Source organism: Protomyctophum bolini, assembly GCF_963924005.1.
Source record: "Protomyctophum bolini genome assembly, chromosome: 14".
Taxonomy (NCBI): Eukaryota; Metazoa; Chordata; class Actinopteri; order Myctophiformes; family Myctophidae; genus Protomyctophum; species Protomyctophum bolini.
In genome coordinates, this window is record NC_137875.1 from 35,762,630 (window position 1) to 35,787,880 (window position 25,251).

Below are 25,251 nucleotides of genomic sequence, written 5' to 3' on the forward strand. Positions count from 1 at the left end.
CATCAATTTAGCAACATTACACAAGAACATGTGCGTTACTGCCATTAATGCCAGTAACGCACACTTGAACGCCCAGCCCAGCTCCTGAAAGGAAGTATGCACAGAGGTTTGATTGTGAGCTAACATCTACATTCTACAGTATTATATTGAACATTGATAATGTATTGATTAAAACAATCCACGGTAGTAAACCTCATGTCCTGGTGACATTAGTTTTACTGGAGTGAGTCTGGAGTCATTTTACTGCTCAGTGTTCAGATCCGGTCTAGACACACAAACCCCATACAAACATAAAGAGACTGTTTCAGTATCCGCTCTAGAACGCTTCGCTCTGACGTCAGTCATGTCCACTCCATATACGGTATGTACAGTACATGTCATATATGCCCATATGACATGCATATGAAATAATGACTCACATCACATGGCATATGTTGCCACACACATTAATACATGTTAATTCATACATCTGTAGACTCTAGTTTTGTTTCTCTCATGTAAGCTATTATGTCCTTTACCTGAAATATTGAACCATTTGTTATAGTTAGCACAGAAGAGTGTTTCCTTATGGGTCCCGGAATGGAGGCAGCTGATGTTGCTGTCGTAGCACTTTACTTTGTGCTGGTGCTTGGCATTGGGTTTTTTGCCATGTGGAAGACCAATCGCAGCACTGTAAGTGGCTACTTCCTGGCTGGGCGCTCTATGACGTGGATGGTGGTTGGAGCATCACTTTTTGTCAGCAACATCAGCAGTAGACATTTCATAGGCATGGCTGGGTCAGGAGCTGCGAGTGGCTTTGCTGTGGGAGCATTCGAGTTCAACGCTCTTCTGCTACTGCAGCTACTAGGCTGGGTGTTCACCCCTGTGTACATCCACTCAGGGGTCTACACCATGCCGGAGTATCTGTCCAAACGCTTTGGAGGCAACAGGCTGAAGGTTTACTTTGCTGTCTTGACTTTATTGCTCTGCATGTTTACCAAAATATCTGTAAGCTTGTATACTGGAGCTCTGTTCATTCAGGAGTCACTGGGTTGGAACCTTTATCTGTCCATTCTCTTTCTGATTGGTATGACTGCAGTGCTCACAGTAACTGGTGGACTTGTGGCAGTAATGTACACAGATGCTCTTCAGGCAGTGTTGATGATTGGTGGAGCCCTCAGCTTGATGGCGATCAGTCTTGTTAAGGTGGGTGGGCTGGGGGATGTTCGGACAAAGTACATGCAGGCCGTCCCCAATGTTTCTGCTATCTTGTCCAGTGGAAACTTCACATATTCTCCCTCCTGCCGCATCAAGCCGAAGCCTAATGCTCTGCACATGCTTCGTGGACCTCTAGACGGAGACATGCCTTGGCCAGGGTTCCTTCTTGGCCAAACTCCGGCTTCCATCTGGTACTGGTGTGCTGACCAGGTCATTGTCCAGAGAGTACTCGCAGCAAAGGACATTGCTCATGCCAAGGGTGCCACACTCCTGGCTGGATTTCTTAAAGTCCTGCCCATGTTTATAATTGTCATTCCAGGCATGATTTCCCGGATCCTATTTGCGGATGAGATTGCCTGCATTGGACCAGAGCACTGCTTGGCAGTGTGTGGCTCTCGGGCTGGTTGCTCTAACATCGCCTATCCACGTCTGGTCATGTCTGTGATGCCTGTGGGTCTGAGGGGGCTGATGATGGCAGTCATGATTGCCGCCCTGATGAGTGATTTAGACTCCATCTTCAACAGCGCCAGCACCATATTCACCCTGGACATCTACCAGAGTGCTCGAAAAGGTGCATCCCATAGGGAACTACTGGTCGTGGGCCGACTGTTTGTGGTGTTCATGGTGGCCATTAGCATTGCCTGGGTCCCTGTCATCATTGAAATGCAGGGCGGGGAGTTGTTCTTCTACATACAGGAAGTAACTGGCTACCTGACTCCACCTATCGCTGCCCTCTTCCTATTGGGTGTGTTCTGGAAACGCTGCAACGAAACAGGTGCATTCTGGGGAGGCTTGACAGGCCTCACACTAGGTACTCTGCGTCTGATCCTGGTATTTATCTACCGTGAGCCTCTCTGTGATCAACCAGATGACAGGCCTTCCTTCATCACACATGTCCATTACATGTATGTGGCAGCAGGGTTGTTTTGGGTGTCAGGGATTGTCACTGTGTTGGTCAGTCTCTGCACCCCTCCACCAGATAAAGAGCAGGTGCGCACCACTACTTTGTGGGGGCTGCGCAACATTGGAAAGGTTCCCCTCAAGGCTCAAGATGACATTGAGAAGAGCAATCGTAATAAGGATTTTCCCCTGGATGAGAGGTGTCTAGATGGGGCAGACATGCCAGACATCAAGCTCCCAATCCCATCCACTGATCTTGACCCAGCAACAAGCACAGAGACAAAGCCGGCAACCACCCCTGGAGAACAGATTGGCAATTTGAAGGCTGAGCTGATCAGGGATGAGGAAGAAAAGCGTGACATGGGTCAGAGTCTGATCAATTGGTTTTGTGGGTACAAGGAGGGAGCACAGACCACCACACCAAAGGGAAGCAAGGAGGATGAGAGGGTTATTATGGAGATGCTGTATGAGCCTCCCAGAATTAAACTGCTACTAAATCTGGGCCTGCTACTTGTCTGCTCAGTGTGCATCTTCATGTATGTTTACTTTTCACTATAGTTTTGTTCAACACTGAACTAATGGGCAGATTGGCAGGCAGACATATTCCTCAAATACAGTATAGGCCAGTGGTTCCCAAATGTTAAGGACCCCCCATTTTAGTCTACACTACAGACACCCATTTAATGTCATTTCTATCTCTAGGACCCCCAATTTATATTGTAAAATCAATGTTAATGTAACTCTGAGAGTGTACAAATGGAACCAAATGGACCCTTATGGGTCCATTTGGTTCCAAACTATCACCATCTCTCTCCCCATTTCCTGTCAGCCTACTGTCTATCCCTCCATAAAAATATATATAAAATAAAGGTGAAAGCCACAAAAACACATAACAAAAGCATGCTGTACACAACATATATTAATATGCATTCAAACTATGGACAGTATGAATACTTAAAGAGTGATGGCATGAACAATGCTCCACAACATACCAGGCGTATGTTAAGATTATTTGTCTGGTTTTTAGCTCCCTTTCAGTCCAAAACTCACTGAAAGTAATTAGATTAGGCTACTGTATACATATGGTACTACTGCAGTAAGACGCCTGGGTGTCTTAATGCACACATCCGCCTGGGTGACAGCAGACTGCTGGGCGAGCGCTGGCACTTTGGCATGGGGGTGTCAGATCAACATATGGAATGAATTATGTAGGCCTACTGGCTACTATATACTATATGGCCTACTGGCCATATATGGAGCATGTACAGGGTTTGATGAGGTCAGATCAACATAATGGAATGTCAGAACAGGTCAGCTCCATATATGGAGATCTGGGGTTTTTCCCCCAAGTTTACAACTGGTTCATAGCCTAGGGTCATAGTACATTAATTAGCATCCATGATTCTGTTAATTTAGTAGGTCGGCTACTGAAAGTGGTTAAAGGGCGCCATCTGGTGGTCTGACTCTGAACTGAGCAGGTCCAGTTTCTATTCCGAATGGCCATCCGGTGTAAAGCCCGCCTCATGTACGAGCAGTCAGCCAGCCACACAAACGCTATCTTTCCCGTATCCGCCTTTTCTTTTCGCATGTAAGCCTGGGACCGAGGCTACTTATCCGCTGGTTCCCTCTAGTCTACACCGGATCTGCAGCCTGTAAAAAAGGAGAAAGGAGTCGCTTGGCAGCAAAAAAACATGTATTTTCTTATTAAGAAGCCATTGGTTTTGTGTAACTGAACGTTTTGTAAGTGATTTGTTTTGTAAGTCTTTTCCATCCTTCAGATAGATAGTTTCACTTGCATGTTTACTAATAAAACTGACGACAGTCAGTCAGGGGGTAAATTGTATTCTAGCTTAGCCCAATAGCCCCCCTGGCTAACTGTTAGCAAGGCTAGCCTAGCCACGTAAACAAAGCAGGTGCTGTGATGAATGGTGAACCATGCTTATAAGCACAACACAACACATTACATTTTTTGAAGAATGTCTAGTAGGAAATATTTCATATTTAAGATTTGCATTATTTAATAACGTTAAGCTGGCTGACTGTCATTTGCAAACGCAGTCTCTGACACAGCTTGAGTGAAGTGAAATTGTTCTTCTGTCTCTCTCAGGCTAAACAAGGGCAGCCTATTAAGTCGTGTTTCTACAGCTCCTATACATTTAGTCAGTTTGAGTAGCGTTACGGTCCGTGTATTTTCACGGACCCGTTACATTGAGCATTTAACGTTACGAGTGTCAGTTGTTTTGACCTACACAAAACGCCTGTGGTCTCCGAGGTTCGTTTTGACCAGACCTGCTGCTTTTGTTGTGTGCTGCAGTTGCGTCATCATGCCAGTAGATGGCGCCAGAGGGGAGCAGACCTCGTCGCTGTCCAGTCCAGAGAGCGCTGGTTCTCTCGCCGCTGGGGGTTCGGAGGATGAGGAGGAGGAGGAGGATGGGACCACCAAAGGCTCTGGAACCAGCCAGGAGGCTGACACCAACCCTGAGGCTGCTGCTGCTGCAGTGTACCCCGAAAACACCGCAACCCCTGGGGAAGGTAATTAAGCCACATCTGTGACAACTCTCACTTGGGGGGAAAGTATTGTTTTAGTTTTGCTCTGAGTGTACACTTGTAACCCATAAAGGGCTCCATTTAGTTACATATTGTACACTCAGTGTTAATGAGTAAACGCTATGGACATTTATCGTTTAAAGCCGGGAATTTCACCTTAAACTACTGTTTGGGGGTCATTTTCACATCTACTACGGCTTGTGTGAGTTGCTTGAGATAACCCGCCCCCCCCTCCTCCTCCTCCTCACACACCAGACACACACACATATAATCCACGACTTATTGCTTCTGGTGACTCACCAGATTGTCCTTCCAATGAACATGTCGACCTTTCATTTTTCGATTAGTTATTTCCTTGTGTTAATAATTTACACTGCTTTCCTTTACAAACGCAGGAGTTAGTACAGTAGGCTAAAGGTTTGACATTTAAAATGAACCCTTAAAACATTATACTTGCCCTCTACAACTAAAATAACATAAATAGAGAATCTTTCACTCAATAGGAACCGCTCCTGTCGCAAGTTGATGATGTCAACCTTTGGAAGTATTATGTTTTTTATTAGCATGTGCATTCCATAAGGCTAGAGTCTAGCTAGGGGTTCTCAACCCGTAGGTCACGACCCCTCGGGGGGGTCGCCAAATTAATTTGGGGGGGTCCCCAAATTATTTTCGCAAATGAATGGCTGGAAAATGGAAATGAAGAGTTTACATATAGTACACATAGTACATACATGCACCTTCCCTAATGATTATATCTAGTTTCAGTATTTATTTATGGTGTATTGTCTCTATTATTAAGGTTATTGTAGCCCCCAATTTATATTGGGGGTTGGTAGGGGGTCCCGAGACATTGCCAAAGCATCTCCGGGGGTCCCCAGCCAAAAACGTTGAGGACCCCTGGTTCCACACACGGACATATGACATCAACTTGCGACGGAAGCAGTTCCTATTGAGTGAAATATTCTCTTTTTATGAAAGCAATATATTTGTCTTAGTATTAGTCCCTTTTAAAATAAACAGATGAAGGTATACACATCCCTTACAAGGATAGCATCAGTAATATCTGTTTTAAATGCCCCGTGAACGTGCAACCATCAGGTGGCAAGCGGCCTGGCTCCCTGGTGCAGATCAACCGGCAGCGTATCCAGGCAGCATGTGCCAGCTCCGGGGCAGCAGAGCTGCAGGGCCTGGGGGTGGCCGTGTACGACCAGGACGTCCTGGAGCAGGGGGTGCTGCAGCAGGTGGACCAGGCCATCCAGGAGGCCAGCGACGCCAAGGCCAAGGCCGAGGCCGAGAAGGAATACCGCTCCGTTAGGGACGATGTTCGGTAAGGGGAAACTCCTACTAGAAAAAGAACTAGAATGCAGTAAGCCTTTTAAACTTCCTACATGCACTTCAGATGACGGATGGTGCCCATACTGCATTGATCAGGGTTAAGTGCAAGATTCTTTAGTCCCTCCAGGAATGGAAGTTTTTTTAGTTTACTGCAATTTTGGGGAGGCTGAATCAATAGTCTCCTGCAGATACTGCCATTTGTGTAAAATTCCACTGAGCCATAAAAAAAAAAAGAATCACACTCGTGTGAAGTGAGGGGTGCTCTTATAATGATACATCATCACATTCCGTGCTCAGACAATCAAATCATCACTATGGGGTACACAGACACACAAAGCTGGGCATACCTCAAAAAGTGAAAAGTTGTTGCAACATTTGGTAGTAAATTCAGACAATGCATCAGCAAATAAACTCGACTGAAAAGAACTGTGCGTGTTTTCAGGTCCGTTACCACAGCTCTAAAACACATCAACAAGATCATAGAGCAGCTGAGACCCTACGCCGCCTCCAGCAAGGACATCAGCAGGAAGCTCGATGCCGTCACGCGACAGAGGGAGAATAAGGTACTACATGTGGCTGCGTTCACATTGTGAGGGAATGTGCCAGTCTAACTGTACTTTAATAGTGATGTCCCGCTAATGAAGCTTTGCCACTGTACAGTACCGGCTCTACTCCATTCAGCTCTACTCAACTCTTCTATAGCTTTACATATAGTTTTGTATGGCATATAGTCCTGTCAACAAAAATAGGTTGTGATAACACTTTAAGCTTATTATACAGGCCATGCAATTGTTAGTAGTTTAACGTACAACGTATAGTTTAAAAGTTTGTTAGCAATGTTCGGGAGCCTCCATGCAATATAGGGGAGCATGTCGTGATGCAATGACACTAGTGATGGTTCTCTCTAACGCAGTGGACAGAGGTGATAACATCAAGACGTTTTTCTCCAATGAAAGATAGCAGATCTACAAGCTCATAGCAGCTTGTAGGTCTGCTATTTTTGAAAATAATCGAAGAACCACTGACATAGAAACATAGCTTTTTCAGAAAACTGTGATTTTCAAACAGACATTTTTTAGAATCTGATCTCAGGTCAAAATGGGCTAGAGAACAACAATGCCATGAGACCATTTCTAATGAGCTTGTTATACACCTTATCCGTACAGGAGAATCAGCTGAAGAAGATCCTGGCTAAACAGCGGAGACTATGCACGACGGTCGAGGCCGAGCTCCTAGCAGAGCCAGAGGATGATGGGGAGGAGGAAGGTGAGTGTCAGCCCCCCCTACGTCACCAATGAACCTCCATAAGTCACACTGTGGAGCAGTCAGTACTAGTAGTGGCTCAGAGCCTCTGCCTGATGACCAAAAACCTAATGAAAAATTATATCTTTAGGCTCGATTCTCAGGCTTATCATTGATGCCATGACCCGAATGGGGGGGGGGGAGGGGGTCAAAAGATAGGCGAGTGTAGCAGTAGTGGCCCAGAGATGACCAAAAGCCTAATATCTCCCCCCGGGCAAGGGGGACGTCCCTTTTTAGGCTAGTAGTTAAAGATGTTGGCTTTCGATTCCCCGGGAACTACAACTTCACAATAGTAAGGATACAGTCCCACTACTACTTAATCCTCTTCGTCAGAAAACTGGAGGATGTAGAAGATTTCTTTTTTTTAAATTTCGATGTCAGGCCTAAATGGGTTAATCCTGCGTGTGCCATGTGTTTGTTCTGCCAGAACCGGGTCCGTCCACGCTGGGCAGCATGCTCATGCCGTCGCAGGAGACGGAGTGGGAGGAGCTTATACGCACGGGCCACATGACTCCGTTCGGAACGCGGATCCCTCAGAAGGAGGAGAAGAAGAAGGAACCCCGGAAAGCCACGATGCTGATGGAGAACTCCGCCTTCGACCAGTACCTGACGGACCAGGCCAAGTTGGCCACGGACAGGAAGAAGCCGACGCCGCAGAAGAAGAAGAAAAAGTGCCCCGAGGCGGGGGAGGGCAAGAAGAAGAGCAACGGAGCACTCGCCTCCTCCCCCAAAGACAAGAAGCTGCGGAAACGTCTGCACAAGCTCCAGATAACCGCCCTGAAGGCCCAGCCCAAGGCCGAGCCGCGTCCACCCAAACCCCGGAAGAGGCCCCGTGCCGAGGGGGAGGAGACGGACAGCGAAGAAGGCTCCGAGTATCTGCCCAGCGACGAGGGCTTCGATCCGGACCGACAGGCGAGAGAAGACATCGAGGAGATCTTTGGGGGAAACGATGAAGACGAGGAGTACGAGGTGAAGCCCCGTAAGAGGCCGAGCGCGGGGAAAAAAGGGCAGAGGAAACCGAAGAAGAAGAAGGACAGCGAGGAGGAATACTGCCCCGACAGTTCTGAGGAAGAGGGGGGGGATTCTGGGAAGAAAGGGAAAAAAGAGAAGAAATCCATAGATGATGGAGATTTTAATTCCTACAAACAAAGAATAAGGTGAGAGGCTCTTACTTTTACTTACGGTTTAAAAAAACCCGTGTCATGTCTACTATAACAGTACGTTTTAACAGCGGGCCATCGCCCAAAAAGATGAATTATTTGTATATTTTCGGGCGATGCCCACTTTTCGACCATCGCCCGTTCGCCTGAATAATGCACTTCCGGAAAATTCGTCTGGCTGTCGCCCGCTGTTAAAACGTACTGTAAGATGTTTTATTTATTACTTCATAATCAGAGTTTGATTGAAAGCACTTTTGATACAAAGACTGACCCTGTCTAAGAGTTACACGCATTTTGAAGTGATGTTGTAGAAGTCTTTTTCTTTTGCAGATATTGATGTAAAATATATATCATAAGGCGTGAGCTCCAAAAGTAGTCTTTGGTATACCTAAAAAGTGGTATAAAATGTGGTACCAAAGGCCACTTTTGGCACTCGCCCTCCTTCAAGACATGTTCTTTCCTCTAAATACAATTTCATAATTATACTTAATACTTAATGGTACTTGACCACTATTTATATTCTTCATCGTAGGGCGAATAGCGGAAATAGCCGATAGCTCTGCTGTTGTGAGCTTGTAAATCTGCCATTTGAACAACTTATAATGGTTGCAACAATAATAATTGAAGCACCAATGATATCAAATGAGGGAGGTGGTGTGTCAGTTCAGAATACATGGAAGGAGGTAGGGTCAGTATACCTACTGACCTGACGATGATCCACTAGGATCCAGACGTAGTTCTTTCAATAAAGTAATCCTTTTCCAAAAGAATGGTACCTCCTTCCATGATTGCTTTATTAGGCCCTGCGCCCACTGTCGAGGTGCGTGTGAATAGGTATGCCCAGTTAAGAATACAATCACTAAAATAATCAGTAAATAAGTTTAGCTGAAATGTATTAAACTGCTTAAAATATAGCTTCAAATAACAAAATATTCACTTAAACAAACATAGCATCAAAAGGTTTACAGTAAATTAATTAGTGTCCTGGCACTGTCCATAAACTAAACTCAAATGTCCAAAAGAAAGCATATTGCAGAAGTCTATGCAGTGAGTATGGTAAAGGTTCCTCTTACCACCCCTTGAACTCTTCTGCAATGTCGGGTCACAAACCCAAAGCTTTAATCCTGGAAATGTAGTAATCCACAATGGAAATAAAGGTAATCTTCATCCAGTGGTATCCAATAGAAATTAATTCGGCAAGACTTGGAGAAATAATCCAACCGTCTCTCTCTCTGTTCACATTCACCCTGTCTGGACTGACACTAGAGCCACACTGCCCAGGTGCCACAAACATTGTGAGTGCCAATCACTCAATCAGGCTAGTCTGATAGGTGAGCGGGGTTTTCCAATCATTGCCAGACTCGCAGCAATAACATGCACCACAGCCATATCATGAACATGAAATAATACCTCAAAACATATCAGCAGATTGATAGAAAATAAGAAAGCACGTCATAAGTGAAACCAAAATACATAGGAAAACATGCGACTCTGGGTTGCAAATTGTCGGCTATTATAATGATGCCCAAAATGGGGGCGACAGAAAGTTTAAAGAAAGGACATAGCCATAGCCAGTTTAGCCACACATGATCTCGCAGGGTACCAAATTTAGCCGTTAACTACGGAGCAACATATTTGTAATTGCAGTTATTCTATTTGACTGTCGTTCTCTGTAGAGAGGAAACCAGTTGGTTACTGTTGGGTTCCATCATGGGAGCAGGGGGGGGGAGCGTTAATCCCAGATGAGATTGGCAGCTGTTTCTTGACTAAGCAAATTCTCTCCCACTCGCTCTGCTCTCACACTGCCCTAATTATCCTCCCGCACATGGCTTTATACACTCACTCACTGTAATGCTCAAATTAATGGAAGAGCAGCCCTAATGAGATTTCATATTTATAGCTGCCAAATAAATGGTGTTGGCATGTGTCCTTTTCTCTCTGCACTGCTGCGATGGAATGTCAATTCGACGGCATTGACAGGGTTTGGACGGTGACGCCAGCTTAGACAAGCAAATCATATTATTAGTGGGGGGTGGTGGTGGTATTGTAGTTGTAGGCAGGGTTGTGTGTGTGAAAGAGAGAGAGAGAGAGAGAGAGGGAAGAAAAGTGTAATTAACTGAACCAATGCTTAGTCTTGACTTAATTAGAGAGTGTGGTCTCCCAGGCCCAGCTAAAGGACCAGTTTTCATGGCAGGGTGACAGGACCAGACCCAAATGAAGATGGATTCTTATCCTCCACTCCGCACCTTTCTGGGGAGCTCCCTGTACTAATTGTCTGTATCAATCTTCATTTGCTGTGTGACGACTGTAACTCTAACTGCCCCCTCTCTCTCTCGCTCTCTCTTGCTCTATTAAAACTGCTCTTCTTTACATTAACACCTATTTCGTTTTTTTACGCCATGCTCCTAGGGGCTGAGCCCTCTTATCTGGAAGAGGGTCTGTGTGTCTGTGTCCATGGCTAATCTCACAAACCACTGACTGGACTGATTAAGTGGCAACTGTCTTATTCAGACTGCCAGTAGGCCAACAAAGTAAATGCCGGGATGTATATATTTTTTTACTTTTTAAAACTCCAAGATCCACGCTGTGTGTATTAATGTTTGTCTTTAGTTAAAAGTTTGTTTAGTAAATGAAGGGAAAATGTATTTCATAATGTGTGCGTTTATGTTATTGTCTCTTTATTGTTAATGGCGTCTAATGTTTGTGTTGGCACCATTTATTTTACATAAACCATTACATCACCTAATCAACATGAGTTAGACTTTAATATATTGGCGCCCCTCACTTCACACAGGTGTGATTTTTCTTTTTACTGTAGTTCACTGGGAATAGACAATGCTCTGTCCTGACTCCTTACACCTGCCCCAGCCAGCCACTATTACAAGCTACTTAGGGTTTAGTCAACAAATCGGTAGGATAATCGCTATGAAAATAATCAATGATTACAGCCCTAGATGAATATCAAAGTCTTGGTTTCCGACAGAACAACTAAACACACACACAACTGAAACAGTCCAGAATGTGTGTGGAACAAGAACGGGCGTGTGTTCCACTTGCGAGGGCTGCAACATGACCATCTCCTCCGTACGTTATCTTCCAGGAGATGGAGGAGACAGCGCGCGAGAGAGCGCGAGGACAAGAGAGAACGAGGCGAAGAGGAGACGGAGGACAGCGATGCAGAGTTTGACGAGGGATTCAAAGTGCCCGGCTTCCTCTGGAAGAAACTCTTCAAGTAAGTTCTTCTGACTTCTGAGAAGAAGTTAAAGTGGAGCCTGGTGTGTATTCTAATTCGTCCACAGCAGTGATTCACTGTCACGAAGAGTTTATTAAACCTAGTGCGTGTGTCCGTTCGGAGAAGGACAATTCCTTGGCCCCTCAAGTGCTGCTCGCAGGGTTGTTGAGAACTGCAGTGTGGCTGCTTGCGTCATTGACTTCACACTCGACAATGCACTTCTTGGGTCCTCGGCAAAACAAAAGTCCATGGTACGAACAAACAGTGCGGGAGATATGCAAAGAACAGAGACAAGACGGATTAACAAACTGAATATAAATTCAAGAAATGTCTGTATTTACGTCGGCCTATGTCTGGCTGTCCTTTGCATATCTAGAGAACCGCTGTGCGAGTGTGAAGTTGACTGGATGAGGGCTTGAGAGATCACGTCACTTGGGTTAGGGTTACTGTTACTGTGTAGACAGTACATTTAATTAAACACGTTGCCGTTTTGTGAGCATGTTCTGCTGTACATAAGCGTTGACCTGCTCTCTCCTAATGTTGTGCGTGTGTGTGTGTGTGTGTGTGTGTGCGCGTGTGCATATTGCAGGTACCAGCAGACGGGTGTACGGTGGTTGTGGGAACTCCACTGTCAGCAGGCAGGTGGCATTCTGGGAGACGAGATGGGATTGGGTAAAACCATCGAGGTCATCGCCTTCCTGGCTGGACTGAGCTACAGCAAGCTGAGGACCAGAGGATGCAACTACAAGTACGTACACACACACATACGCAGGCGCGCGCATGTACGCACGCTCTCTCTCACTCTGTGGGCAGAGCCTGTGTGTCTGTGTGGTATGAATATTTGATATGGGGGATTTCTGCTTGAGAGTTTTCATCTGAATTATTAAACATGTTTCAATTATCAGACTCTTCACTTTCTTACTGCAGACATCAGAGAAAACACTGACATGACACTCTCTTTGTGTGTGTGTGTGTGTGTGTGTGTGTGTGTGTGTGTGTGTGTTCGGGTGGGGGTTGGGGGCTACAGTACATGAAATCCATCATGACACAGTTAAATTCAGTGAGGGAGGGTCTGTTTGTTTTTATGGCAGAAAGACGCATGCGTTCAGGGGGCGGAGGAGGAGGAGGAGCCTCCCCGATGGTCAATACTATGTCTGCTGCGGACGCCCACAAATTGATTGTTTGCAAACTCAATTAAGGTCCAGCATCAATAGTCGCCTTCCACCAAGCAGAGGTTCATACCGGTCCATTAGAGTGTGTGTGTGTGTGTGTGTGTGTGTGTGTGTGTGTGTGTGTGTGTTATGTTTGAGTCTCCTCAAAGGAATTGAGCGTGACTCCCAGGCTCCTCTTCCTCAGGTGAGGAAGAGAGCAATCGAGATATGTAACTCAAGAGCGTGTACAAATGGAACCAAAAGGGAGTTAAATTAGCACCACGGATTTTGTTACTCAGACGCACTGCATCGTGTTTCAACCCCCTCCGTGCCTCACACTTTGAGCATACATGGCACATTTGTTCATTTGCTTGTTTGTTTTTTAAAAAGCCCCTATTTCCTTTATATTTGGCACGATAGCCTAAGTGATGAGTGCAATTTGCTGGTGAACTGCTGAGGCTGAATAAAACTCTATGAGCCCTCAGCTCCACTATCGCCCAGCCTAATCATACTGTAGGTTCACCCAACAACATTACAACTCACTTACAACTTACTGGCTTTAAAAACTCCTACCTACACTATTCCTCTCCTCTCCTCTTTGAAAAATCTTTAAATATATATTTCTTGTAACTCACATCTTTGCTTCTGGGGGCCCCTGGAACAAAATATTTTGAGACGGGGTCGGCTGCCAAATTCATATCACTAGAATTTCGCCCGCCTTCGGCGGGCTCATCCCAGTGTCGTTGCAGCGCAATATGGGAAGAAGGAAATTGCAGGAGTTGACAGACTCCACTTCATGTTTCAGCTGTGTTTTTAAACTCAGTAGTGTGCCCTGCACACAGCGCACACTCGCAATTGCAGCTGGAGGGCGACGCGACACACACACACGCCCACACACACACACACACACACACACACACACACACACACACACACACACACACAGAGCGATGTGTGGATAAATCAGAGATTTGGGAAATGTGTTCTGAATGGGCCTGAATATATGTGTGTAGTGTCCTTTTGTGCACTTAAACCTCTCCAGCTGATCCAAAATGCCGCAGCTCGCTTGGTCTTCAACCAGCCAAAATTCTCACATGTCTCCCCCCTGCTCCGTTCCCTCCACTGGCTCCCGGTCGCTGCCCGCACAGAATACAAAACTCTGATGCTGGCATTCAAAGCAACCAAAGGTATGGCTCCCCCATATCTTGCAAGTATGATCGAACCCTACAAACCCTCCCGCTCACTCAGATCAGCCAACGCAGGGAAGCTGGAAGTACCCTCACTAAAAACGCCGGGACAACACTCCACACGTCCCAAACTCTTCTCCCTTCTGGCTCCAAAACTGTGGAATGCACTTCCCATTGCAGTCAGAACTGCAGCATCACTCCCAATCTTCCGCCGTAGTCTGAAAACCCACCTTTTCAGACTCCATCATGGCCCATAGCACTTACCCCACCCCCTTAGATAGCAATTCTGTAGACTTAGATAGCATTTGATACAGTCTTATAGCATGTTATGTAGACAGCATAAGTGCATTGTATGTGCTATTGTCATAGCACGTCATAGTACATATGTATAGCATAGTAGTATAGATGTATAGCTTATATGTATAGTTTCATTATAGATATTCCACTGTTACTTTCTTAGCTTACGCATGTTTCATGATAAATGTTTTTATGTGATGTATACCCATGCTTTTTTGTTCTTGCTTAATGTAAGTCGCTCTGGATTAAGAGCGTCTGCTAAATGCCTAAATTGTAAATTGTAGGCTGCAACAATGATTTCATAAAGTGTAGTTTAGTTTTGAACAGGCAACTAATGTAGTGATAGATTAATTGAATGGGCCTGAATAGATAGATAGATAGATTTCTTTATTTTTGTGTCATGCACCAAAAGCGCCCAGCCCACATGGGCTAATTGGGCTTACAGGACACACCATATCATTGCATTGAATATTGCATTGTGTACAATAAACAGATATGTTTTGTTGATATTCCCTTTTTTGTTTTTACACAAACAAAACATTCTGCCTTATTTCCCACGCCCTGCATAAAAAGTCTGCCAAAGCGCACACTCGCAATTGCAGCTGGAGGGCGACGCGACACACACACACACACACACACACACACACACACACACACACACACAGAGAGCGATGTGTGGATAAATGACTGAGATTTGGGAAATGCGCACGCAAGCACAGAATGCACGGCGTGACAGGATTATATAGGTCACCCGTTTTGGTGTGACACACACGGCTTCCACATTTAGCTTCATACTGGTTGAAAGTGTCCTTCCAAAAATATTTTTTTTGCTCGAAATTCTTATTCACAATGACATTGAGTTGTGGTGTTGTTTTTAGGGTAATTGTTGCATAAGCGCTATTTCGCACTGGAGTCCCGTGAGGCGGGCCATCTCACTCCCCTCCCCTGTGTCTGAAGCAGCTAGCATGGAAGCTATATGGAACCTTTCCCTCCGAGTGCACACAACCATGCCGTTGTCCACGCGTCCATCCGATAGCTTTTAATGTAAATGTCCCATCCACTGAGCAAAAGCGATATAAGCGCCTTATTCATTAATTCGATTCATTTGGGTGTGGGGCTGTGCAGTGCTGTGGGCTTTAAATTGTGACGGAGGCGAGCTGCTGCTGCTGTTCGACTTCGAGTCGCTGTCTATGGAGCAGTATAGAGTAGGCGTGGCGCAGCATTAGAAGGGCGCAGCAAATACGACATTGAGGGGTAGAAACCATCCCGGTCGCGTGGTTGATCTAACGCGTGTGTCACTGTGAAGGACTGGCCCCATTAAGTGAACGTAGTTGGCGTAGTAGACGCCAACATGACGATTCTGACGTAGGCTGTAGAGGTTGAGCAAGAATAGCGTGTTTGAGAAAAGTAATATTTAAACAGTAAATAAGACATTTTTGGCGAATGCAATGTAGTCTATATGTTTTCTGGGAGTGTGGCGAATTTATTTAGCATATAGAGATGTCTGGTAAAAGTGTGGTTTGGTCGGAGAAAGCTGTTGGATAAACGGCCATGTGCTTATGTACCCCTGTCTATTAGGGTAGCAGGATGGGCCTGAATAGATAGATAGATAGATTTCTTTATTTTTGTGTCATGCACCAAAGGCGCCCAGCCCACATGGGCTTACAGGACACACCATATCATTGCATTCAATATTGCATTGTGTACAATAAACAGATATGTTTTGTTGATATTCCCTTTTTTTTTACACAAACAAAAGATTCTGCCTTATTTCCCAGGCCCTGCATAAAAAGTCTAAACTCAGTAGTGTGCCCTGCACATGTAGTAACGGATGGGTTATAAATTATTATAATACTGTACTGCACTCCTTAGTATTGCACTGTACTGTAATGTTGTCCTCTGTACTGTACTTTACTGTACGTCTTTACTGTACTGTACTGTTGTTATTGTTGTTTTTCTTATAATGATTATTATTATTATTGTTATTATTATTACATGCATTATTGTTCTGATGTGAGCTTGTTTGTAAATGAGTGAGTTTACAAAGAAGTTTATTGTTATTATGATTATTATTATGATTATTATTATTAGTATTGTTATTGTGATTATTACATGGATTATTGTTGTGATGTGAGCTTGTGGCTGACTGACTATCTAGAAAATGAAAACATGGCACTTCATTTAAAATAGGTTACAGACCCCTGTTATATGCGCTTGTTTTGGGATTATTTTTATAGACCTATTTACTTGTTTCTATGAGACATGGCAACAGCAGCGAAAGGCATCCACGTCTTTCTCTTGTGAAATGCTGAGATTAGAAACGACCATAATTATTTCATTTCTCAACCTTAAAAAATAAATAAAGACATCTCCGTAATCCTTGGGAAGTGTGTGTAGCAAAAGTAGTCGGCATTGTCATGGTTGAAAGTATTCATGCAACACTGACGCTGTAAGCTGTGTGATGCTAACGCGCTAACACCGTTAGCATGGTCTGTGTTGGTGAAAGGGAAAAGGATAGATATGAAACTACTGGCCAAAATAAATGTCATACAAAACACAACACCTAAAATCGGAATGTGATGGTGACCTATTGAGCACAAACAGACAATCATGATTTGCTTGCTGGACCTATAACAGTGCAGCCAGAGAGTAGTTCACAGGTCACACACAGGAGCAGTGAAAGGGGGAGGGGACTTGGGATGGCAGTGTAGAGTAGGCACGACATTGAGGGGTAGAAACCATCCCGGTCGCGTGGTTGATGTAACGCGTGTGTCACTGTGAAGGACTGGCCCCATTAAGTGAACGTAGTTGGCGTAGTAGACGCCAACATGACGATTCTGACGTAGGCTGTTGAGGTTGAGCAAGAATAGCGTGTTTCAGAAAAGTAATATTTAAACAGTAAAGAAGACATTTTTGGCGAATGCAATGTAGTCTATGTCTTTTGTGGGAGTGTGCAGGTTTTATTTTGCATAGAGAGATGTGTGGTGGAAGTGTGGCTTGGTCGGAGATAGAGCACGAATGAACGGCCAGGTGCTCATGTACCCCTGTCTATTAGGGTAGCAGGATTTGAGTCCTGGACAAGGAAAGGTTTGAGAACCACTGACGGAAATCTTTTTCAGAAAACTCTTAATGGGTGTAATGGCTTAAAACTCTGTCTCCTCTGTGGTTGCAGGTACCAGGGCCTGGGCCCTACGGTCATCGTGTGCCCAGCTACAGTCATGCACCAGTGGGTAAAGGAGTTCCACAAATGGTGGCCTCCGTTCAGAGTGGCCGTCTTACACGAAACCGGCTCCTACGCTAGGAACAAGGTACGGGCATGGGGGCACACGCAGGGATTATGCAACAAACGCGTCATGTCTGCATGAGTGGGTAATGCAATGCTCGCTTGGTGGCACAGATGGTCGTATATACTGAGTAGAGTTGCTGTTTGACAGAGGATTGTTTTCCCCTCTGGGGGGCACCAGAGATCTGTTTATGCAGCATTATAGCACGTAACCTTGATCTTCAACCTCGACCCACACAGGCAATCCACTAGAAAAATCTACTGTGTGTGTGTGTGTGTGTGTGTGTGTTAGGAGAGGCTGATACCTGAGATAGCAGCGTGTCACGGTATCCTGATCACCTCGTACTCGGCGGTGAGGCTCCTGGAGGAGACTCTGCAGCGCTACGACTGGCACTACATCATCCTGGACGAGGGCCACAAGATCAGGAACCCAAACGCCGGCGTCACCATTGCCTGTAAACAGGTATGAGTATGTTCACACACACACACACACACACACACACACACACACACACACACACACAGAACGTCCAGCTATAAACAATAGAAAGTTCCTTTGAACATTAACGATTTGAATCCTAGTATATATACGTTGTTGGCCGGAGTCCACCAGGTGTGCACAAAATGCATACAACAATATATTCAAAGATTTGCGTCAAATATTCACAGATTTTCAAAAATAGTCTTATCGACAAGCTCACGTATGTTTGCCCCAGAATTGGGACGCAAGGCTCCATATAATAGTGAGCTTTTAGATCGGCTATTTTCACCACATGACACTGTCCTACGGTGAAGTATGAATCACCCATAAGTGTTTTAAGACATATTTTTCTTCACGCAGTATATCTCTATGTCTCTCTCTCTCTCGTTCTAGTACCGGACCCCGCACCGGTTCATCCTGTCCGGCTCTCCCATGCAGAACAACCTGAAGGAACTGTGGTCGCTGTTCGACTTTGTCTTCCCCGGCAAGCTGGGCACTCTGCCCGTCTTCATGGAGCAGTTCTCTGTGCCCATCACCATGGGAGGCTACAGCAACGCCTCACCTGTACAGGTACACACACACACACACACACACACACACACACACACACAATGTACGAATCTAGTCGCATTTACATTTACTGTATGTAGTGCAAACCAGAGTAATCTAGTAAGAGAGTAATGACACTCCCGTTGACTCTCATTGTAACAATGGAATGCGGAAGTGCTCATTCTATCTCAATGGAATAGTTCCAGCCATAGGAGCAATGTTTGGAACTAATCGCCCATAGGTAACCAGCTTTGCAGCGAGATCAAAGCGTGTCGCCACTCTCTTACTATATTACTCTGGTGCAAACATGAACAGGGATGCGCGCGGGCACTCGCGTACTTCATTTCCATCACTCTGTCTGATAATGAAGAGGTAGTTTGATATGAGGGAGAGAGAGACAGTGGAACGATAATGTAGACGCATGCATAGGGTATGTTGGCACATCCCTAGTGTCAGAGACAGAGAGAAGCTAAAGTGGAGAGCCGGTGAGCTAAATTGTAGCCCTTTTGTCATTAGTGTCCAGTCGTTAATAACCCTCACTGACTGTATGGATTTAATTATTTAAGATGGGCTATTGATGCTTCTTCCGCTGTCGATAATAAAAACCTTTACTAATTATTGATGTTATTAAATGGTCGGGGAGGGCTAAAGCTTCGGCTCGCCTCGTCCTCTTCCTCCAGAAAACTCGGCAGCCAATGCTGCTCGTATGTACTGTACTGTACTGTACTGTACTGTACTGTAAAATTAGCCCATCTATGAACTTGTAGATCAGCTCTTTTCAAAAGATGTCTTGACAAATGTTGAAAAATCTTCGCTTATGGGGGTCTGTCTGTCTGCTCCGGCACAAATCATTTTCTGTGACCAAATGCATATCAATTTTAGAGTTCTTGACATGCAATGGTTTTTAGAATCACAGCTGTGTGTAGATAACAACCTGTGTAGTGCGTGTGTGTGTGTGTGTGTGTTGCGTAGCAGGGTGGGGGGGATGGACATGGCTGTGGTGGGATCCATTACCGAAGCCTGTGCGCGTGTGCGTGTGCGTGTGTGTGTGTGTGTGTGCGTGTGTGCAGCTTACAGCGAGGTCCTCCTTCCTTTGTGCTGGAGGCCCCACAACCCAGAGTGTTAGTGTCCCCTCCAGGGCTGTCTTTGATCCCCCCCCCCCCCTGCACCCATCCCCAAGCGATTTCACGTTTAAAAGGTCTAACTGGCCTTTAGCCCCGACTCTGGATAAGGCATAGCAGGACATTGTACTACAGGGACAGGACAAGCCGCTAGCCGCTGCACAGTATAAGGGCCGAGCGTTTTGGAGAGAGCAGAATCCCCGCCGTGTGTCAAATGGAAGAGGCCCCACAGCACTGATGAAAGGGGGCGGGAAAGCTCCAAGGCCCCAAGAGGCCGTACAGCACTCCGATCAATGTTTAATGGCTTGTTCTGCTGAGAGGGGATAGAAGGAGGAGGCAGCTGATGATAAGAGAGGAAGTGAGAGAGAGAGGGGGGGGGGGGGGCTAAACGACAAGCGTTACCCCCCCAGCCTGGACACGGGAGACACTGACAGGTGTGACGGGGCTTCGGCCGAACGGGATCTGCACTGCAGGTCCTCCAAATGTCTTGAGATGTCTCAGATTGTTGTTTTATAATCTGCAGGCCTTAACGGCTTAACCATCCTATTTTTAGACTCGAGGTGAGCTTGTAGATCGCTAGTGTATGAAATGTTTTGAAAATGTTTGCCTATATAATGCCATGCCCAAAATTAGGTACGATAGGGCTAAAAGTATAGTTAAAAGTTCTTGTATTTAATTCCTAAAGCTGTGATCCTTTTTGTGTGTAATACCTTTTTCTAGTGAATAAAATATAACTTTATTTACCAGCTCATCTGCAGTGGTTGCAGGTGGTCTCAAACTTCAAAGCGGAAACATCTCCCCTCCTGCACGGAGACCCATTTCGATTGCCATGTAGGACATGAATCGTATATTGCGGCAAACGCAGTCTCGGAAGTCTGAATCCCTGGGTTTTTTTGGGGGTGCATACTTAGTTTAGACTAAGTCATTGGTTAGACATGGGTTAAGGTTAGGTTTAGGTGTGCTTCCCCGGGGGAGGTTAGGTTTAGGGTGAGGGTTTGAGATAGGTTGTAGTTGTAGGACTAATGACTGGTCTAACCAAATGACTAGTCTAAACCAAAAACTGTCTAAACTAAGTACTGCACCCGGTTTTTGCTCAAACATTACCCTTACTGTGTACTGCCGCTATTTAGGTTGTCTCTTGTTTTGTGTGTGTGTGTGTGTGTGTGTGTGTGTGTGTGTGTGTGTGTGTGTGTGTGTGTGTGTGTGTGTGTGTGTGTGTGTGTGTAAAAACGTTTGCAAGGATTTAATTGTTGTTTCTCACCAGGTCCAGACGGCGTACAAGTGCGCCTGCGTGCTGAGGGACACCATAAACCCGTACCTGCTCAGGCGGATGAAAGCGGACGTCAAGGACAGCCTCGCCTTGCCTGACAAAAACGAACAGGTATTAATAGTCACCCCATAAGAAGACCTCGTTTGACCCGTGTTTCTGTCCCAGACTATCGAACGGCCTACCGTCGCTTGTGTCCCTCTCTTTAACTGGGGAGATATTTACTTGATTGGATGTGACTGTATGTGTCACGTGTAAAGAGACGTTGATGAATGTTGCGTAGCCCTCGTCAAGGTGACGCCGGCTAATAAAGTCCCCGCTAAAGTAAAAGAATCAGGTATTCATTAACCCATTTTGGACTGGAAAAAAAAGGCTTCTAAATCCTAAAATTTTTCTGAAAAACCTATGTTTCTATGTCAGTGGTGCTCAACCCTTTTCATGTCAAGGACCCCCAGAATTATCTCTATTGGGCCACGGACCCCCATCTCAAAATACATAGTTCCAGGGACCCCCCCAGAAGCAAATTGTATTTTTTTCGTTAAAAATGTTCGCTCTGAATATTCAACGATTTGCGCCACATTTTAACCATTTTCCAAAAATAGCAGACCTACAAGCTCGTAAGCGCGCCACCGAGTGGCGTGCTATGAGCTTGTAGATCTGCTATTTTTCAATAGCTAAATTATAAAGACCAAAAAAAGGCTTCCCGTTCAAAATGGGTTAAGGCGGCTTGGTCTCTGGTCTGTCCTCGCGGTTGACGTTGGCTTGACTCCCCCAGTCCAGTTCAGCTCATTAAGTCGCTCCCTCAGGACAGGAGGGAGGGCTCCTAAAACACAACACAGCACCTAATTCTCTCTCTCTCTCTCTACGCACACCCACCCACTTCATCAAGGGGCTTTAAAGACGATGTTTGCTGCTCATTAAACAGTCTTGCACCATTGTGTGTGTGTGTGTGTGTGCGGCTGTGTGCGGCTGTGTGTGTGTGCGCAGGTTCTGTTTTGCAGATTAACAGAAGAACAGCGGGAGGTGTATCAGACCTTCTTGGATTCCAAAGAGGTCTACCAGATACTGAACGGGGACATGATGGTAATCGGGATTAGCTTTCTTCCTTTTCCACATTTACAAAAACACAGTGGGCTGTATTTTGCGTGTCTTAAGTACCAGGTCTTATGACTTAACTTAAGACCTTGGAGGCGTGATCAATGCCATTTGGCTATTCTGAGTGGCCAAAGAGCATTGACCAGGTCTTAAGTTAAGTAATAAGACCTGGTACTTAAGATACAGCCCAAGTGTGTTCATTGAAATTGAACAATGGATCTGCAAGGCACTGGTTGGACATACCAACAGTCAGACACCCTCCCCAAACCCTAACCTCACACGGGTGATGTATAAATCCGCAGCACAGCTTAGTTTTAACCCGCCACGTGTGTCGGGAGCCACAGGTGATTTTTTTAACCCGCAACACGGGTTTGTCTGACTAATGACTGTAGGACTGTTAGTATGTCTAACACCCACTGGTTGTCATTGTGGGGTCTGGAACCCCTGGGGCTGTGCTGAGCTAAATGAACCATAGTTGGGAACCAAATGGAATCCAAGAGTTCAGTTTGTAGGTCTTTACTGTGTAGATTGGGGTACCAGAGATTACAAATCATATCAAATCGTGGTCTGGTAACCCTAATGCATGTCAAACTGGACGTCCTCGCATTTAAAAAGGTTGAGAACCTCAACCAATGTTGTAACTGGGTCCTCTTTTGTGAGGAGCTCTTGTTTGACCAGCGCCTTATAACAAGAATGGGGGGGTGGGGGCAAAACTTGTGGTCAGGTGAAGATTTCCAGGAACTAGACATGCCTTATTCATTATTTAACCCACTAAACCCTCTCTCTATCGCTCATTCTCTCTCACTCGCGGGGCTCATTTGCTTTCTCCCTTTTTCCGTTCCATAACTGCACCGTTCTCCTCCGTCGTACACCTCCACTGTGATCACACCTCGAAGTGGCATCATTAGATTATTTCATTTTGGTATAGCTTTAATGAGTACGTTTTAATGTTATTATGCGCCTAATAGGAGGCCTGCGTCCACTATTCTTTATGACGACCTCTTTAAGGGCTTGTAAGGTCGGTCTTTTCACATTAGTCCAGGTTCCACCCTGGAGAGACTTCTCTCTTACCAGACATTCATCACCACTGACCCAAATGGACATGGCCAGTGAGCCCAGGGTGACCACAGCAGGATTATACACAGTACTACACACTCTCTCTCTCTCAGCGGTCACTCTCAGTCCATTAACCACCATTACTAATGCAGTGGCCATTGGGCCTTCATCAGAGACGCAACACGACGGCATGCATATTATCTGTAAATAAATTATGTAAACTCATTCCTATGGACTAAAGTAAATGCGATTATTTGTTTAAAAGGTGCAACACCATAACACACGTTTTAAGTTCCGTATCACTTCATGTCACCGGTCATAATGTTCAATGGTCAGTTCTGAGAAGCCATACTGTATAATTAATTAAGGGTTTGCTAACTGTCGATTAAAATCTATGTTTTTAACTATTATTATTATATCAGTAAACTTTTTTTGAATTATCGAGAAGCATTTTTATTTATCAACGAATCAATGCAAAACTAATTTTATATATATATATATATATATATATATATTTTTTTTTTTAATAATCAACTAAATTGATTAGTCTGATTAACCCCTTCAGCCCTATTTTATATTGTTCAAAAATAGCTATTTGTACTATAAAACAAAACATCTATTTCATTATTGATAGTTCTTTAATAATCGATCAAGCCGGTAATTTGTTCAACTTACTCTTGCAGCCCTCCATTACAATAGAATAATAAAATCAAATAATCGATTGACCCATTTTTGGGGCGGGAACCCCTTTTGGTGTTTTAACTAAGCATCATGTTATACTTTAGCTATTGAAAAATAGCAGATCTACAAGCTCATAGCGCCACCTAGCTTGTAGCTATTTTTGAAAAACCTTAAAAATGCGGCACAAATCTTTGAATATATCTCCTTTCAGAAGACTTTTTATTTATTTCGACGTCGGGCCTAAATGGGTTAAACCGATAATTAGTTCAACTTACTCTAACAAGCCCTTCCATTACAATAGAATAATGAAAATCAAATATTGTTTGGTGTCGTTCCAGGTATTCGCGGTCTGATAGCGCTGCGTAAGATCTGCAACCATCCGGACCTGTTCTCGGGCGGCCCGCGGATCCTGAGGGGCGTACCCGAGGAGTCGCTGACCGAAGAGGAGCACTTTGGCTTCTGGAAACGCTCTGGCAAACTGATGGTGGTGGAGTCCCTGCTGCGCCTCTGGTTCAGACAGGGACACCGGGTTCTGCTCTTCACACAGTCCAGACAGGTTTGGACATCTTTCAATTCACACATTTGGCCTGACGTCGAAATAAAATAAAATAAATAAACACGTTAAAAGGGGTTAACACAATCAGCGCTGGGATTTCTTTCAAAATAACAGCTCTGTGCCGCCTAGATATGGCCACTTTTACTCTGTAAGCCCCCCCATTCCATTCTACAAATGCCTTCGATATCAGTAGTTTTTATATCATTTTGGGGCGTCCTTGGCACGACATGGTTTGTGTTTAGCCAGGGACCCCCCCATCTGAAAATGTTTAGTGCCAGGGACCCCCCATCTGAAAATGTTTAGTGCCAGGGACCCCCATTTGAAAATGTTTAGTGCCAGGGACCCCCATTTGAAAATGTTTAGTGCCAGGGACCCCCATTTGAAAATGTTTAGTGCCAGGGACCCCCATTTGAAAATTGTTTAGTGCCAGGGACCCCCATTTGAAAATGTTTAGTGCCAGGGACCCCCATTTGAAAATGTTTAGTGCCAGGGACCCCCATTTGAAAATGTTTAGTGCCAGGGACCCCCATTTGAAAATGTTTAGTGCCAGGGACCCCCATCTGAAAATATTTAGTGTCAGGGACCCCCAGAAGAGAAGATTTGTTTTAATTCAAGATCTTTAAAAAAAAAATCTAAAATAGCACAAGCTATGAGCAAATATGAGCTTGTATGCTCCATTATTATTAGCCAACACTAAAATCTAAGGATGCCTTCCTCGTTTTAATGGCTTAATCAGAATACGTTTTTAAATACGTTTCTTATACGTTTTAAAGTGGCTTTTTAATCAAATAGTCTGATCAACACCTTAATTCCTATTCTATACTTTGACGTATAATGATATGTGGAAATTGACA

General features: G+C 44.9%; 2 protein-coding genes across 2 annotated transcripts in view; both read left to right on the forward strand.

Annotated features, from left to right (window-relative positions):
- Positions 1–567: 567 nt before the first annotated feature.
- Positions 568–2,655, forward strand: LOC308327899 (sodium/myo-inositol cotransporter-like; the record flags this gene model as incomplete). Its single annotated transcript, XM_080781524.1, has 1 exon — positions 568–2,655. One exon carries the CDS (start codon positions 568–570, stop codon positions 2,653–2,655), a length of 2,088 nt encoding a protein of 695 aa, XP_080637650.1.
- Positions 2,656–3,740: 1,085 nt separating this feature from the next.
- The window catches only part of ercc6 (excision repair cross-complementation group 6), a 28,469-nt gene continuing 6,958 nt past the window's right edge, over positions 3,741–25,251 (forward strand). Inside the window, 15 exon segments of the mRNA XM_080781803.1 lie at positions 3,741–3,837; positions 4,412–4,629; positions 5,743–5,971; positions 6,422–6,542; positions 7,146–7,245; positions 7,709–8,438; positions 11,542–11,673; positions 12,263–12,421; positions 17,481–17,616; positions 17,884–18,054; positions 18,466–18,642; positions 21,007–21,123; positions 21,997–22,092; positions 24,180–24,183; positions 24,186–24,397. Of these exon segments, the coding sequence (XP_080637929.1) occupies positions 4,422–4,629; positions 5,743–5,971; positions 6,422–6,542; positions 7,146–7,245; positions 7,709–8,438; positions 11,542–11,673; positions 12,263–12,421; positions 17,481–17,616; positions 17,884–18,054; positions 18,466–18,642; positions 21,007–21,123; positions 21,997–22,092; positions 24,180–24,183; positions 24,186–24,397 (2,592 nt within the window). The 5' untranslated portion in view covers positions 3,741–3,837; positions 4,412–4,421.